This window comes from Sciurus carolinensis, chromosome 1, assembly GCF_902686445.1.
Source record: "Sciurus carolinensis chromosome 1, mSciCar1.2, whole genome shotgun sequence".
In the NCBI taxonomy this organism is placed as follows: domain Eukaryota; kingdom Metazoa; phylum Chordata; class Mammalia; order Rodentia; family Sciuridae; genus Sciurus; species Sciurus carolinensis.
The window spans coordinates 108,954,490-108,969,002 of NC_062213.1; the positions used below are offsets into that span (position 1 = coordinate 108,954,490).

At 36.4% G+C, this 14,513-nt stretch overlaps 1 protein-coding gene across 11 annotated transcripts in view; it reads left to right on the forward strand.

Annotated features, from left to right (window-relative positions):
* The window catches only part of St7l (suppression of tumorigenicity 7 like), a 214,677-nt gene that overhangs the window by 91,956 nt on the left and 108,208 nt on the right, over positions 1-14,513 (forward strand). For 2 of the 11 annotated variants that reach the window (XM_047557031.1, XM_047557029.1), the window contains exon 15: positions 10,726-11,009. The exons of 5 other annotated variants lie outside the window; for them this stretch is intronic. In XM_047557031.1, the coding sequence (XP_047412987.1) occupies positions 10,726-10,812 (87 nt within the window). In that variant the 3' untranslated portion in view covers positions 10,813-11,009. Of the gene's footprint in view, positions 1-1,667; positions 5,335-5,414; positions 6,632-10,725; positions 11,039-14,513 lie in introns of those variants that run through there. 4 more of the 11 variants (XM_047557030.1, XM_047557023.1, XM_047557025.1 and 1 more) reach the window with 4 other exon arrangements.

The window sequence follows — 14,513 nt, forward strand, 5'->3', positions numbered from 1 at the left end:
GAACTTTTAAAGTCAACTAGGATGGAGAATAAGTAGGTAAAATGGGACAGATGGAACATTTGCCCTACATACAGAATGTGCTTCTATTTTCAAAGGTTCTTTTAGTTAATTTGTCTGTTTGTTCATATTGACCTTCCCAAATCTTAGATATAGAACTGTGGGTAGGCCTTTTCATTTTTACCCTTTAATTTTTTTTTAACCCTTTAATTTTGAATTGTTCACTTCCTGACTCAGTAAGTACTTAAGAACTGATATTGAAGAGGTTATCCCTCTATCACTATTCATTCTTCTATAAATTTGTTAATTATTGTCACTGGCTCAAAGTAAAATTACCAAAGATAATTCCCCTAATGTCTCTAAGGACTTTTAAAAATGCATCTTTTCGTGTTATCTTTGCAGTCTTACTAGGTAATAATTTAAAACCCAAATATATTTAAAATGTTGATTGATTATATTCCCAAATATAAAAGCACTCAGAGCCATGGAAAAACTAGTCCTGACATGGTCTTCTATTTTGTGTATTTTTTTCTATATGTCTCCATTCTGACTTCCTGTTTTCCTCACAATTTCTTTGATTTCCTTAAGAATAGTTTATTTTGTGCCTTACAGATCAGTTGCCTTTCTCTGGCACCAGTGGTAAGAGTACTGGTTTCCCTTTTTCCCTGAAGATCAACTGTATAATGTGTTAAGTTGCCACTGGCTGTAGGCCTAGGAGTCTGAGTATGCATTTGATTCTGGATCAAGCTTCAAGAAGAATTAATTTCTACTGTTGTTCAGGGAGTATAGATATTTGAGTTGGAAACTGACTGTTCTGTTTCCATTTAATGTAAAAAAGGAAGCTTGTGATTGATTATACCATAACTCTGTTGTTGTTGTGGTACTGATTAGGAAGTGAGTGCATCTCAAACTGAAATGACCTTACTGTGTAATCTGGCATGGAAAAAACAAACGAAAGAAAAACAGAAAACAGGACTAGAAAGGGAATTCCATCCATTTAATAATAGCTAGGGAAAAAGGTACTGCTGTGTATTTAAAAGATACAGGCAGGGCTGGAGAGATAGCTCAGTTGGTTAAGTGCTTGCCTTGCAAGCATAAGGCCCTGGGTTCGATTCCCAGCACCACCAAAAAAAAAAAAAAAGGCTCTGGCTCAAAAGATACAGGCAAGCAATGGGAGAGATGATCCATGGGTTTCTTTCAGGGCAGTGGAGTGGGAAGGAGGAGGTATAGAGCAAGGAGATCTAAAGTCTAGAATAGGTATGTAGCAATTGTTAGTATAATATATTTCCATGAGGTACTGGCTAAAATTAATGCAAAGTGTATTCAGTTCATGCTCCATCCATCATTGTTGGTAGATAGTGACTGACTTTACCTAAGAGGTCGCTAACTGCACCTGAAGAGTCTTAAAGATTACATAGCATAAGTTCTTTAGCACTCCTCTAGCAGTGTCTGAGAGTGAAGAATTACATATTTAAAAGTGAAGTTCCTTTTTTAGACCAAAAGTTATTGATATACTGTGATTCTAGTTGACAAACAATAAAACAGGCATTTATTCACTATCTTCGGGTATTTGTGTGGTTGGTGACACCAATATTTAACATGCAGTAGTTCCAAAGTTAGGTCCCATTTAAGAGTAAATGGAAAATGATTATAGTATGGGCAGTCTCCAGTTTATAAACACAACCTATAAATGCCTTGACAGAAAATTAGTAAGGAAACTAGAGGCCCAAATTCTGGTTCTCCACCTCATGCATGAACTAGGAGCGCCAACCTCACCAGGAACTTGTTAAAAGTTCAGAGCCTCAGGCACCACTGCAGACCTCCTGAATCGGAATCTGCATTTTAACAACATCCCCACATTATCCTATATGCATATTAAACTTGAGAAGCCTCGCTCTGTTCTTCTCCACCAATACGAGGGATGCAGAACAACTGCTAGTGCCATATCATCCAAGTGGAGAAGCTTTGCCGAGTGGTTATGAGCAGGGACTCTTGAACCATTCTACTTTACATTCTAGCCCTTATGTTTATTGGCTGTGCAGCCACAGGTAAGTTAACCTTTTCTAACCTTAATTATAAAATGAGAATAGTGCTACTGCATAGATTTTGGTGAGGGTTAAATGAACTTAAAATACATCAAGTGTTTAGAACTGTGTCTGCCCACAATAAAAACTAGGTGTTTGTTGTTGTTCCCTTCAGCAGTGTCATTATTGTCACTAAAGAACCTCCTTGTTTGGAGGAGTTATATTCTAATAGTAAGTTCAAAATGCATTTTTCACAGAAACTGAAGCATGAATGGTAACTTGAGTATCATTTCAACAATACTATTCGCACTATACCCCGAATATATTATGTGTATGTGAACCACAAAGAGGAGAAATGTTTTAAGTTCCTGGTACTGGAAAACTGCCCTGTAGAATAAAGCCTGTTGGTAAATTGCAAGCTGCCCCTGTTAGGATTTTCAGTTAAGTCAGGAAATGATGAAGTATATTTGTTTTATTTTCTAGTACTAAGGATTGAACCCAGAAGTTGTCTACCATTGGACTATATTCCCAATTTTTTAAAAGTTTTTAATTCAGGATAGTCTAAGTTGGCCAGTCTGGTATCAAACTTGTCATCCTCCTATCTCAGCCTCCTGAATAGCTGGGATTACAGAGGTGTACCACCGTATCCAGATTATGAAGTTTTTTTTATTTTATTTTATTTTATTTTTTGATAGTGACAAATTTTTTTAAAGATTCTTTTCATACATGTATATAGGATAATAATGTCTGTCTCAATCTACTGTCTGAAGTATTTTTGAAATGTACTGGTATTTTTACTTGGTAAGGCAAAGCCATTCAATAAAATGTCCTAAGCTGAGCATGATCATGCACGCCTGTAATCCCAGCGACTCAGGAGGCTGAGACAGGAGAATCACAAGTTCAGAGCCAGTCTTAGCAATTTAACGAGGCCCTAAGCAACATAGTGAAACCCTGTCTCAAAATTTAAAAAAAAAAAAAAAACTAAATTTATTGTTACCATTGTCTTCCTCATCTAATTTTTTTCATTAGTTCACATGCTAGAGTGAATTCAGTTTTAATTTATTAAAATGTATTTTCAACAAATTTTTATGATGCCAGGCACTGGGAATTAACGATTTCTAATAATTCTTACTGTACATCAGATTTCAGTAAACAGAAGAGAATGAACTAGAATGGTTAGTGGTTTTTATGCCTCTAGTTTTACATGGTATAATGCTCTGTGGAGCATAAGACCTCATTTTTAACAAGTTAGGGTCTCCCTACTTTTTTTTCTCCTGGTTGAGATGAAAACCTGGTCTGACATTAGACATACAGCAATGAAAAAAGTTGCATAAATCCCTAGAGATGTGGAATGTGCTGATATCAGAGCTGATACTCTCTAAGGCCAGAATTCCTGAAAAAGGAAAAATTGCTTTTAAGTGGTAGGTCATTTTCTCACCTGCTTTGAAGCCTGCTGGGTTAAATATGAGAGTTCAAAGTAAGGGTAGCCAGCAAACCAACTGAACTGGAATCTGATTCTGCTTATCTGAAAGGAGCTTCTTTATTTAAGAGCAGCAGTGCCCTCTCCTTAGAGAACCAATCTTCATCTACTCTGGCCCCTTTCATTTCCCTCTTGCAGAAAAAGCTTTCTCTTTAGTACGGCTCAGGAGGGTGTTATCACAAAAGTAAAAAGACTAAAGATTGTCTTTGGGGATTTCACCTACTTACTTATGAATTCAGGCACTGAATTGAGAATTGTGTTTGTATGTAAAAGTTCTTAAGTTGGATTTTAACTAAATAGGGCAGTCTTTGCAATGTTGGCAGAGTTAGGGTAAAGACAGGAATAGAAAAGATTCTCAAATTGTTTTACTAAAGCAAAACTTTGTTGAGTTTCACTAAGCACATGCTGTAGCTGTGCTGGGGTGGGAATGGACCTTGTTTCCACATATTTCTACTAATCTTTATGTGGGAAAATGTGGTTGGACATGCCAGTGATGAATTTCTGAGCAACTCATAATTGGCTGGCTCCACTGTAACTAGGGCCTTACAGTCTGCTTGATTAATTCTTTAAGGACTACATTAGCCAAGTTGTATGATTTCCAAAGATATAGAAGGTCAGATGTTACACTAACAAAGGACCTCTCCATAGAGTGTCTCACTGGGGTTTCTTCAGGCCCTTCCTAAAAATAATTAAAATTTTTCTCTCCAAATTACATTTTTCAAAGTAATAAGCAGATATTATCTGCTTATAAGTGCCAAGTGTCTTTTACTGAATAGTGAAAAAAACTTTGGGGAAGGTTTGTCTACTATTCTCATTTTTTCCAGGGCAAAGATCATCTTAAGAACTAGGAGAGTTGATAGACAATTTAAACTCTATATTGATTATGTACCAGTAGGAAAAAATATGATTATTTCTAAAGGTTCTTAGTTTTTCATTGCCGTAACCAGTAACATGAAAGCTGGTTTTTTTTGTTTTGTTTTTGTTTTTTGCGGTGCTGAGGATTTGAACCCAGGGCCTTGTGCTTGTGAGGCAAGCACTCTACCAACTGGGCTATATCCCCAACCTGAAAGCTGTTTTTAAGTGAAATATTTTAAATATATTCTCCATCTGACTTGGTTAATGCTAAAAATGTGTGATAGTTGCCTACTTCTTTTCTTAATACACATGCATAAGAAATTAATGTTCAGAAATGAAACTGACAGTTTTTTCATTTTGTTTGAAAATGGATTATTTTTCAAAGCTGTGAGACTTTTTTAGTTCATAAGGACTAATAGAGGTTTTGAAACATTTTGAGTTATAACTAAGCTTATATTCCCATAAAATATTGTTCTGTAACTATACTATTTCCACAGTAATACATCTGAGATATTTCCCAGAGACTTTACAGATCATAAAATGAGCCTATTATGTAACAGGTTGAAAATTTTTAACATTTACAATTTCATTCCATTGTTAGTGCCTCTAAAGTCTTTATTTGGATAGTCTGGTATATCCAATTTTTATTTTCTGTATTAGCTGGATTGTTTGTAGCAAGATAAAGGTACTCCTTACTTTGCAAAGTTATTTACCATGCTTTATCCTTTTTATTCTCCCTCAAAAAGACCCAGACAGAAATTTATGAAATTTCTAGTACTGAACTCATCTTTTCAAAGAAGAAAATAAGAATAAAAAAGTTCAGTCAGCGTACTTTTCACTATACTCACTCCCCAACCCCATACTGGGAATTGAACCCAGGGCTCACACATGCTAGGCAAGTGCTCTAACGCTGAGCTACATCACAAGCTCTTATTTTTTTTCTTATATATCTAGGAAGCAGTTTTTTTTTTAATTCATTTTTTATTGTAAACAAATGGGATATATCTTGTTTCTCTGTTTGCCAAGCTCTTTTTTATTTTATTCTATTTTTTATTCAGCTACCCAGAATGACCTCAAACTTTCATCCTCCTGCGTCAGCCTCCTGAGTGGCTGGAATTACAGGTGTCTACCACCATGCCCAGCAGGACAGTGTACTTTTTAATGCATGTCTATATCCTTTCCTTGGAATTTAATTTGAGGTTTGTGAATGGCACCCTTTTTTCCTGTTAACATATGCCTGTGAAGTTCACAAATGCTCTCCCTGAATTGGCAGTGTATTTGATCATTTTTTTCTGTCAAAACTAAAGTCTCAGTGCCAAAGTTTAGGATAGCTGTCACTAACTACTATAATATATTTATTACTTAATGATTAGCACTTGTGGCATATGGACTGCTTAGCAGTTTTTAATAGAGCTGTGCTTAGATATTTACATAAACTTCTCATTCCAAAACCATTACGCTATTGATGTTAGAATTCACTTTAGAAAACTTACTGATATTTGTTTTAGAAACCATCTTTGTCTTTTGTAGACACAACTTAGTTCTCTAAATGGAGGGAATAATGAATGGGATACAAAAGAAAATCATAATCTTGAGGAATAGTTTGTAGGTTTTTTATTGAGTGGAGTTTTGCACCCTTCCCTGATCATCAAATTTCTAATGCTCCAAAGAACAAAATTAGTAAAACTACTTAATGTATTAAATTCTAAACTAAGAGTAACTTAGATTTTATTTAGTTCTTTTCAGTTTAAAAGAGTTTATACTTATCATTTATTCCTATTAGAGGACAAATTGTAATCTAATGATTTAGATGTGAAATTTGAGGCACTGAAGTTAGGTAATGTGCCTAAAATCTCATGGTTTCAATAATAGATCATTTCACAATTTACACAAAAACAAGTACAAAAGAATAAATTTCTCTAGCATGCTTGAGGCTGTGGGTTCAATCCCCAGTGCACCCCCCAAAAAAAAGAGTAAATTTAAAACCATATATAGTAATACTGAGGGGATATATAATGATGGTGTAGTGATAGTCAAGTGGTTTTGCTAGAAATGTATTCCTGAAGAACTAAATTAGGAGAGAGTTAAATGAGAAAACCTGATGCAGATCGCCAGAAAAATCGAAAGGGTCTTTAGGTTGGAAAAATGCTTACCACCAAGGCAAAGACTTCAGTAGACAAATAAGCTGCCCAGGGGAACTCTTCACAGTATTTAAGTCTATTGGATGAACTCTGATGCTTTAAAATAAAGAACGCACATTTGCTTGTCTTTCAAAGTGGTCCACTCTAATTTCATTCCTTCACTTGCTAATTAGTCCCTTAAAAAAGAATGCTATTTGGTCATTTACATCACATACATAACTGTATAAAGGATGCCAGCCTCTCTGACTGCTTAAAATATACAGTAACACTGAAGAAACAATAGACCCTGGTTTGTGTTGATTCAAAGGGAATTTGACCAATGCTCTGAAATAATAGAAAAAGAAAAACATTTTAACATATCTTATGTTTCAACATTGTCTTTTAAAATCAAATAAAAAGTTTGTGAAGGATTTGGGGGGAGAGTTTAGCTGAATAGAATAAACTTGTAGTCTAAAATATTAAATTTGGGAGTTTTTTTTTTCTAACATGAGAATTTTAGGCAGTAGTTACACTTCTAGTAGTTGCATCAGTAGGCCGGAAACTTAGGTTATTATTATTAACTTATTATTCCTTAAGGCTAGTGAGGTCTCCGTAAATTGACTTGGTTTTAATAGTATTCTAACTGAAGTTAAGGGGGGGCCAAAATTATCTCATTAAGATTATCTTAGATCGTCTTTTATTTTTTTCTTTCTTTTTTTTTTTAGTACTGAGGATTGAACTCAGGGGCGCTCTACTACTGAGCTAATTCTCAGCCCTTTTTATTTTTCATTTTGACACAGGGTCTAGATAAGTTGCTGAGACTGGCCTTGAACTTGGGATCCTCCTACCTCAACCTCCCAAGTCACTGGGATTATAGGCATGCACCACAACACCTGGCTTTAGGTCTGTCTTGACATTAGCCAACTTCAAGAAAAGAAATTATTTGGGCTTTAGGCGATGCTCAACAAAATTAAGAGAACAGATATTCAGAGAATTCAAAATAATTAATCACCTTCCTACCTCATTATATAATTTCAGTCAATCTGGAAATAAAACATGTGTGGGTTGTTCAAAGTGTAGAGAAGAACTATATCCTTTTTCTTAGAGCACTCTTGCCTGTAGCCAATACGACATACAGAGAGTAGTTTGGGGGAGAAGTTAAGAAGGGAGTATATTCTCACACTGTTAGATATATGCCAGCTCTTATTCTCATATTTTCAACATGCTGGAGTCCTTTTTTTTTTTTTTTTTCCTACTCCTGAAGCCAAAGTTCAAGCTTTTACTCCCAGGTAGTAGCAGCTTTACAATTAAATTTTAATCCCTTAGTGTCGTTAGACTTCTATCTAGAGTACAGCCACAGCTGTTCTTGGCAGGCAAATACATTGCTGTTTTTCCTTCAGTCACAGTGAGATAGAAAAATGTTCTCTAGGAGGGGTGTGGATGAAGGCCCTTTACTAATCTTATACATAATTCATCCTTGGTTGCTGGGGTACTCAAAGTTGAAACTTTGCCCTCTGATAAAATTCAGCTGGATTTTTTATTTACTTGACTCTGACCCTTTGTGGGTTTAGCTCTGACTGGGAGCTCAGGGATTCTAATTCAGCTAAGCCCTGGCTGTGAGGACTTTTCTTATTAATTTGCTCTTGGTCTATTTTAGCTATTGTAATACCACCTTTAAAAAACAAAATAAAAATGACTAGAACATGCAGTTCAGAATTCTGAATACCCTGAAAAGAGTCTTCTTTCAGTATCAGCTTATTACATGGAAGAATTCCAAAAGACTTATCTTTATTATCAAAGTTTAAGTTTTTTAAGGGCCTCAGAATTTAAAAATATGGTAACTATTATTCTATAACATACTATAATATGCTAATGATTGTTCTATAACATACTATGGGTCTGAGTTTTTAATTTATTGCATTAGGGTGTTACCACTAAGGAATTTGTTTGTTCATTCTTTCAGTCACTGAACAAATATTTATTGGTTATCTTTATGAAGTATAAAATACACTCTCAGTGGAAGGGGTTTGAAAAAGGCATGAAAATGTGTTGGTATAAGATGCCACAATCAGTTAGTTCATCCTTTCATATTAATTCATTTGATCTGAAGTTGCTAATGTTATTTTTAAGTGTCTCTCATAAATTAACCCCAAAAATCAGTCTAGATAAAAGGCTGTTCCTTTCAGAAGGATTTATTTGATTAGGGTTCCTTTAAGTCAAACTTGAAAATGTAAAAAGAAGTATTTTCATTTTACTCTTTTTCAAATATGCAACATGTAAGACTTTTATCTTTATACCTAGCTGCCAACATCCATGTTTTTGTAAACAGCAATTTTTATTATAATGTTTATATGAATAATTTAGAATTTATTAAATAATGAAGAGCTCCTGAACTAAAAATTTAAGAAATATCTGACCTCAGAATCACATGGTAACTGCCATAATACAGAAGCCTTATATATTTTCCTCTTTATGCTCATGTATTTTCCTCTTTAATATACTCTCATTCCTAGTAATGATAGATTAAATAAGGACTAAAAGAATCTTCATTTTTAAAAATGAAATAGTATGATATCATTGTGAAGCAGAATGGAATAGTAAGAGTTAGAACCAAAATTAATTGGCTCTATGTACATGTGAGAGAGAACAAGAAAGAGCCACCCAGAATTTCCCAGAGCACATTTGTTAATGCCAAAGCTTCATCCTGCGGTCACTAATTCTGAAAATAGGCAAATATTATGTCAATTTAAAAATTAAATTAAAGGATATCAGGATAAGGCACTTAAGGTTTCTTTGCCTATGATTTCAAGCTAAATTTTGCCAATCAATTCTGCATCATTGATAATTCTACCTCTTTACAGAGAGAACCATCAAGATTATTTCTTCTCCAGATAACTGAAAAATATTTCCTATCTTAATTGGGCTATCTCAGTCAAGTAACTGGATCATTAAGCTATAACTTCAGAATACTTATCTTAAAATAGACACAGAACCTTTCCTTGAGGAATTTTTACAATTAGACATGTAATCAATGAATATGGAAAAATGATAAACGTAAATGGAGTAGAAGAGTAGTAGGCCCAAGGTTGTACTAGAGGGTTGAAGAATATACTGATCTAACTAAGTGCTATAGAAGAAGAAAGAAAGAGATGATTTGAATAATGACTTGGAGTCAGAAAACTGAGTATCAAACTTTGGAATTTTTTGGTGCCCTTTACTTCTCTAAGCAATCTGAGTTTGCCAAACCTACTGGATCAAAGCAGAAATTTATTATTCGTTGGGTAGGGTTAACATCTTCAGATAGTACATTAAATGCATGATGACAGCTTTTAATTTGGAAGTCCAATTTTTACATATTAGTAAAAAGGCATATTCATATTTCTGGGTGATAGGGATTCCACTCTCATCCATTCACCAATGTTCCTGTTTATATAGTGACTGTTTCCAGAAAGGTTTAAATGAACTCCTGCCCCTTGAGTTCCTGTGAAGCCACTACCTGTTCCCATAGGACTTGAATGAAGATAAGGAACTCAATATTTAACCTTTTTAAATTTTTTTTAATCTTTCAGATGGTATTGAGAGTAACCATATCTTTGGTTTGGCCTCAAATTCCATATTGAATTTTTTAAATTGCTTTTTGAGCAATAACTTTTCCCTGGTTGTTTAACCAGTCATACAAGTTGAGACTTCTGTCTCTAGACCTACTTTATAATAGCTGCTCTGGGAGAACAGATGAAAAATAATAACTCAGTTAGATATTTTATGAGTATTGAAATCCCCTCCATTCAGAAATGTAAATAAAATAACCAGCATGAGCAATCAGCTTATGTCAGATTCCATGGGTTTATGTTACATAGGGAAATTATAGTGCAACCTGAAACATGCTTCTTAATGAATTCATAGTGGTGTCACAGTTGAATGTAAACCCTGGAGCTTTTCTTTTGTGAAGGGTTTCAGAAATCACCTTTTATAAACTGCCTAAGGGAGGGGGAAAAACCCAAGATGATACTAACAAATGCTATAACTGTTAAGTGGCTGCCTCCCTTCCAGCACCAAATGGTGCCACGTAAGTAAAGTGGAAACCTAGAATACAGTTCACCTTTTGGGTTATTCAGTGTGCACAAAAGTATATTCACTGAGTGCCACACTAGGTCAGACTCACAATCCAAAGTGTATTCCACTTCTGAAAGTGGCACCAGGGAATTATTGTGGAAATTCAGGGTTGCTCTGGTACTTCTTGTCCTTACAGGTTGGAGATTTTCAGCTAAAAAGTATGACAGAACCTGGTAAAGAACTGTTTTTATCCTTCACCAAATTTAAGAAACCAGAGATCTAATTGGAGATCATGAAATCAGAATTTGTCTCCCATCTTTGGCTGCTATTCCATTGCACTATAATATACTAGAACTATCTCCTCATTTAATACTAAACTGATTTTGTAGTCTCTAAAGCCGTTTTCCAGCTTGCGTGTATTCACTATGACCTCAGATATGATAAATCTGCTAGCCACAGAAATCTAGCATACCAAATGGAATATAGGGGATCTGTCAAGTTTTAAGGTTGGAAGTGAGGAAAAGAAATGTATTTTCTATTTTAAATTATTCCTTTTTCATATTTAATTTATTAAAAGTTTGGCTTGATGGATGCCAGGTTCTGAGCCTGTAAGTCTACATTAATGTATCACAGTTTTGGATAGGATATTTAATATCTCCTTCTTACCTAGAATTCCAAATGATTAGGATCTGTAGTTAATGACACAGAATTTTGTTGATCTTTACAATGCAGATGTCTTTTAGTCCTCATGTCTGTATCAAATGAACTCATCCTTGTGTTTTCCCATGTGGCCTGGTATTTACTGACATATATCAAAATGCTGTGTGGCTCTGTTGGGGCCTCTGAACAATTTGACAGTCTGGGTATATAGTCACTCCACATTATCTAAGTTCTGATCTCATTCTAATTTTCCTTTATTCCCCAGTGTGTATAACATGTACTTGCTTGAAATTCCTTGTCACAAGCACATTCTTCTAAGCACATTCCTTCTTTAGAATCTTTCCCTGACTGTCCTCAAATAGTTCATGCCTTATCTTGTAAAATGCCAATTCTAAAGTCACCTCCTACAGAAAGGCATTTCTGATTAATCTCACTCACCTGATTCCTTTATTCTAAGACTCATTTCCCAGTCTGTTAAACTTTGCTTCTTTGTAATTGTTTTTTCTGTACATTGTCACCCAACAAATCCAGTCTTTTTAGGACTGATGATCTTCTTCCATTCCCTTGTCTTTGTTTATTCTACACAAATCTTTTGAAGACCTGCTGACAACCTTTTCAGTTTCCTCATAGTTCAGTCCACCTTCCATACCCTTTCCTTTTACTTAAGAGAAATAAGGCACGTGTTCTGGCCTTGGCTTCCACCTCAGCACGTGTGTGGCAGCCTGTAAAATAGGTCCTTGCAGTTGGGAAGGATTTAACTCCTTGGTTTGACAATCTCTGCATTCTACCCAGACACCTTCAAGAGCAGGCAGAACAGAAGTAGCTTGGAGATGGGAGTAGGGAAATTTCCATTGAAAACCAAGTTAGTGTTCTTCCTTTTTACACAAGACCTATGAAGCTGCTGTCGTCAGCAGCTCACCCGACACTCTTCTGCTCTGCCCCTTTTCCAGGAGTCAGGGTTAGTTTAAGAAAAAGCTTCTTGCTAGAAGCCATGACCTCGTACTTTTATCCCCTCCATCTGGTGTGCGGCCTCATGGGGCTGTGCTGCTATGCAGGAGGTGAGCAATGGAATTCTTTAGATGATGACTTCTGAGCCCACATGCGGAGTTCAGTGGGGGTGGGAAGCAGGGAGAGCAGTGAGAGCCAAGATCGATGGACCAAAAAGTAAGGTTTGCTAGAGGAGAGAAATACTAACTATAGGTCTACTATTTTCCTGAGGTGTTCACTAGCTCAAGCGGAGGCCCAGGTCAGGGAGCTATTGCTTCCCAGATCTGTGATTGATGAAGATCATGCTCCTGCAGCTTTCCCTTCTGCCTTCACAGTTGGGGTGAACCAGTGGGATGGGTAGGGTATTTGAGGGTTTATTCTGTCTCTAATGGAATACATTCCAGGATCTAACAGGGAAGGGTTCCCCTTGCACATATCCTCTCCTGGAGCTGCTTGTTTTTCACTGTCCCGCACCTAAACAGACATCCAGATTTTGAATGAAGGTGAGAGGAGGGATTGAGAGCAACAAAAAGTGTTGATCAAGTGAATTTTTTTGTCTGCCTTGTCTCACAGGGGTTTCTCTGTCAGGCAGATGCTGCTTGTAGTTGAATGCTTGTCTCAGAGGTCCCGGGATCTTCCATGAGTAGGCATCTGGGTTGGTAGAGGATGATTTCTTAGCACCCTCATTCCCTCTTCTCACTTTCATAACCCGAGTTCACAGCATTTTTAAAAAGAGTTAAGTCTCAAAGGGAATTCTAGTACATACTTTTAAAGCCCAAAGTCTTAATAGTTTCCTCTCATGGCTTCTCATGACTACTTCCAGTACGTCTGCATATTTAGTATCACTTGAAAAGAACTAGATAAAATTAAAGCAAAAATGTTAATGTTAACTTGAAAAAAGGGAAAAAGGACTACAAAGAACGAGGAGCCTGAGTTGTTTAAATGTGGGATAATGTGTATAGTGATCACCTGGTAGTCACCTCCTGGTAATAGTGGCATAGCGGCAAAAAGAGAATTGTTGATGAAGTTCAGGCAGGTACAGTCCATTCCTTTGTGAAGTTGGCTCAAATATACTCTTCTAGCAATCTTAAAGAGTCCTATGGGACTCAAACATTTTATAGCAATTTCTGTACTGAAGGTCCTAGTACTCTGGTGCCCCTAGTCCTAGACATTCTAATGCAGGTACCCAGAGTTTGAAGTCGGAAGACCTAGGCTTGAGTTCCGGTTGGGCCATTCACTGTCCACGTGATCTTGGACAAATCACTGACCTGCTGTGAATGGCATCCTTTAGATGAGAGTAACTCCTACCTGCAGGAATGTACATACATACTCAGACATTTTGTCAACAACAAAGCTTTTTAGGAACCATATTGTCACTCTTGGGGAAACCTCCACCGTGAACATTATCAAAGAATGAAACTGTCTTCCTTTTTTTCTTCACTCAGCATAGCCTTTTTGTTTGGTCAGAAACAGAAACAGGGTTTTGACATCAAGTCTCCAGATTTTGGCTCCTTTAGTCAAAGAGAGAGAACTTCCATGAGCAGGTACTCTGTCCATAGATTCATAGGCAGAATGGCAGTGAACAAAGGAAAATTTTAAGGTAACTTATTTCAGAGTTAGGGGGCAAAGAGGAGAATGCTTATCTTGTATTTTCAAATCATGGGAAACTAAAACATTTTAGGTAAAGGAGGAAAAACTACTAAGAGATGCTCAAAGATAATTTAGTCCATGGATGGGAAGTAGGCGAATGAGCTTATAAATTCCTTCTATCCCTTTTACCTTTAGAGTTAGGATTGGGTGTATTACACCCCAGTGACTATTGTCTGAAAGCTGTCCATCACCCAAAGAGAAAAAAAGTTTCTGGGGAAGTTTCAGTGCAGTCATGACACATTTACCCAAGTGAAGTCACTGCTTGGTCTCTTCACTCCATCTCTTAGGATGGAGATCATCCCTAAAATCCAAAACTATCTTGTTTTCTAATCCAGTGAGTTTAAAACAAGTAGTAACCAGCAGGCCATGCAATTATACACACCTTATGTAGTCAGGAAACTATCCCACCAGAGCACAGAGGATGTGTGTCTTACTGTCTCTAGCATGAACCAGCCTTAAACTGTTCAACTTCAGCCACTCTGCTTAGCTGACAGTTCTCCACCCTTAGTGTTTTCTCATCATTGCCATTCCTTCTCCTTCCCCCATCACCTCCCAGAGGAGTACGAGTTCCCAGTTGCCAGCGTATTGATAATGTATTGTACCTTGGTTGTACCTGGTCCCTGTTCTCGGTATACTTTTTGAAAGATTTGTTGAAAATCTAGTTGCTTTTGAGGAGATGGAATGAAG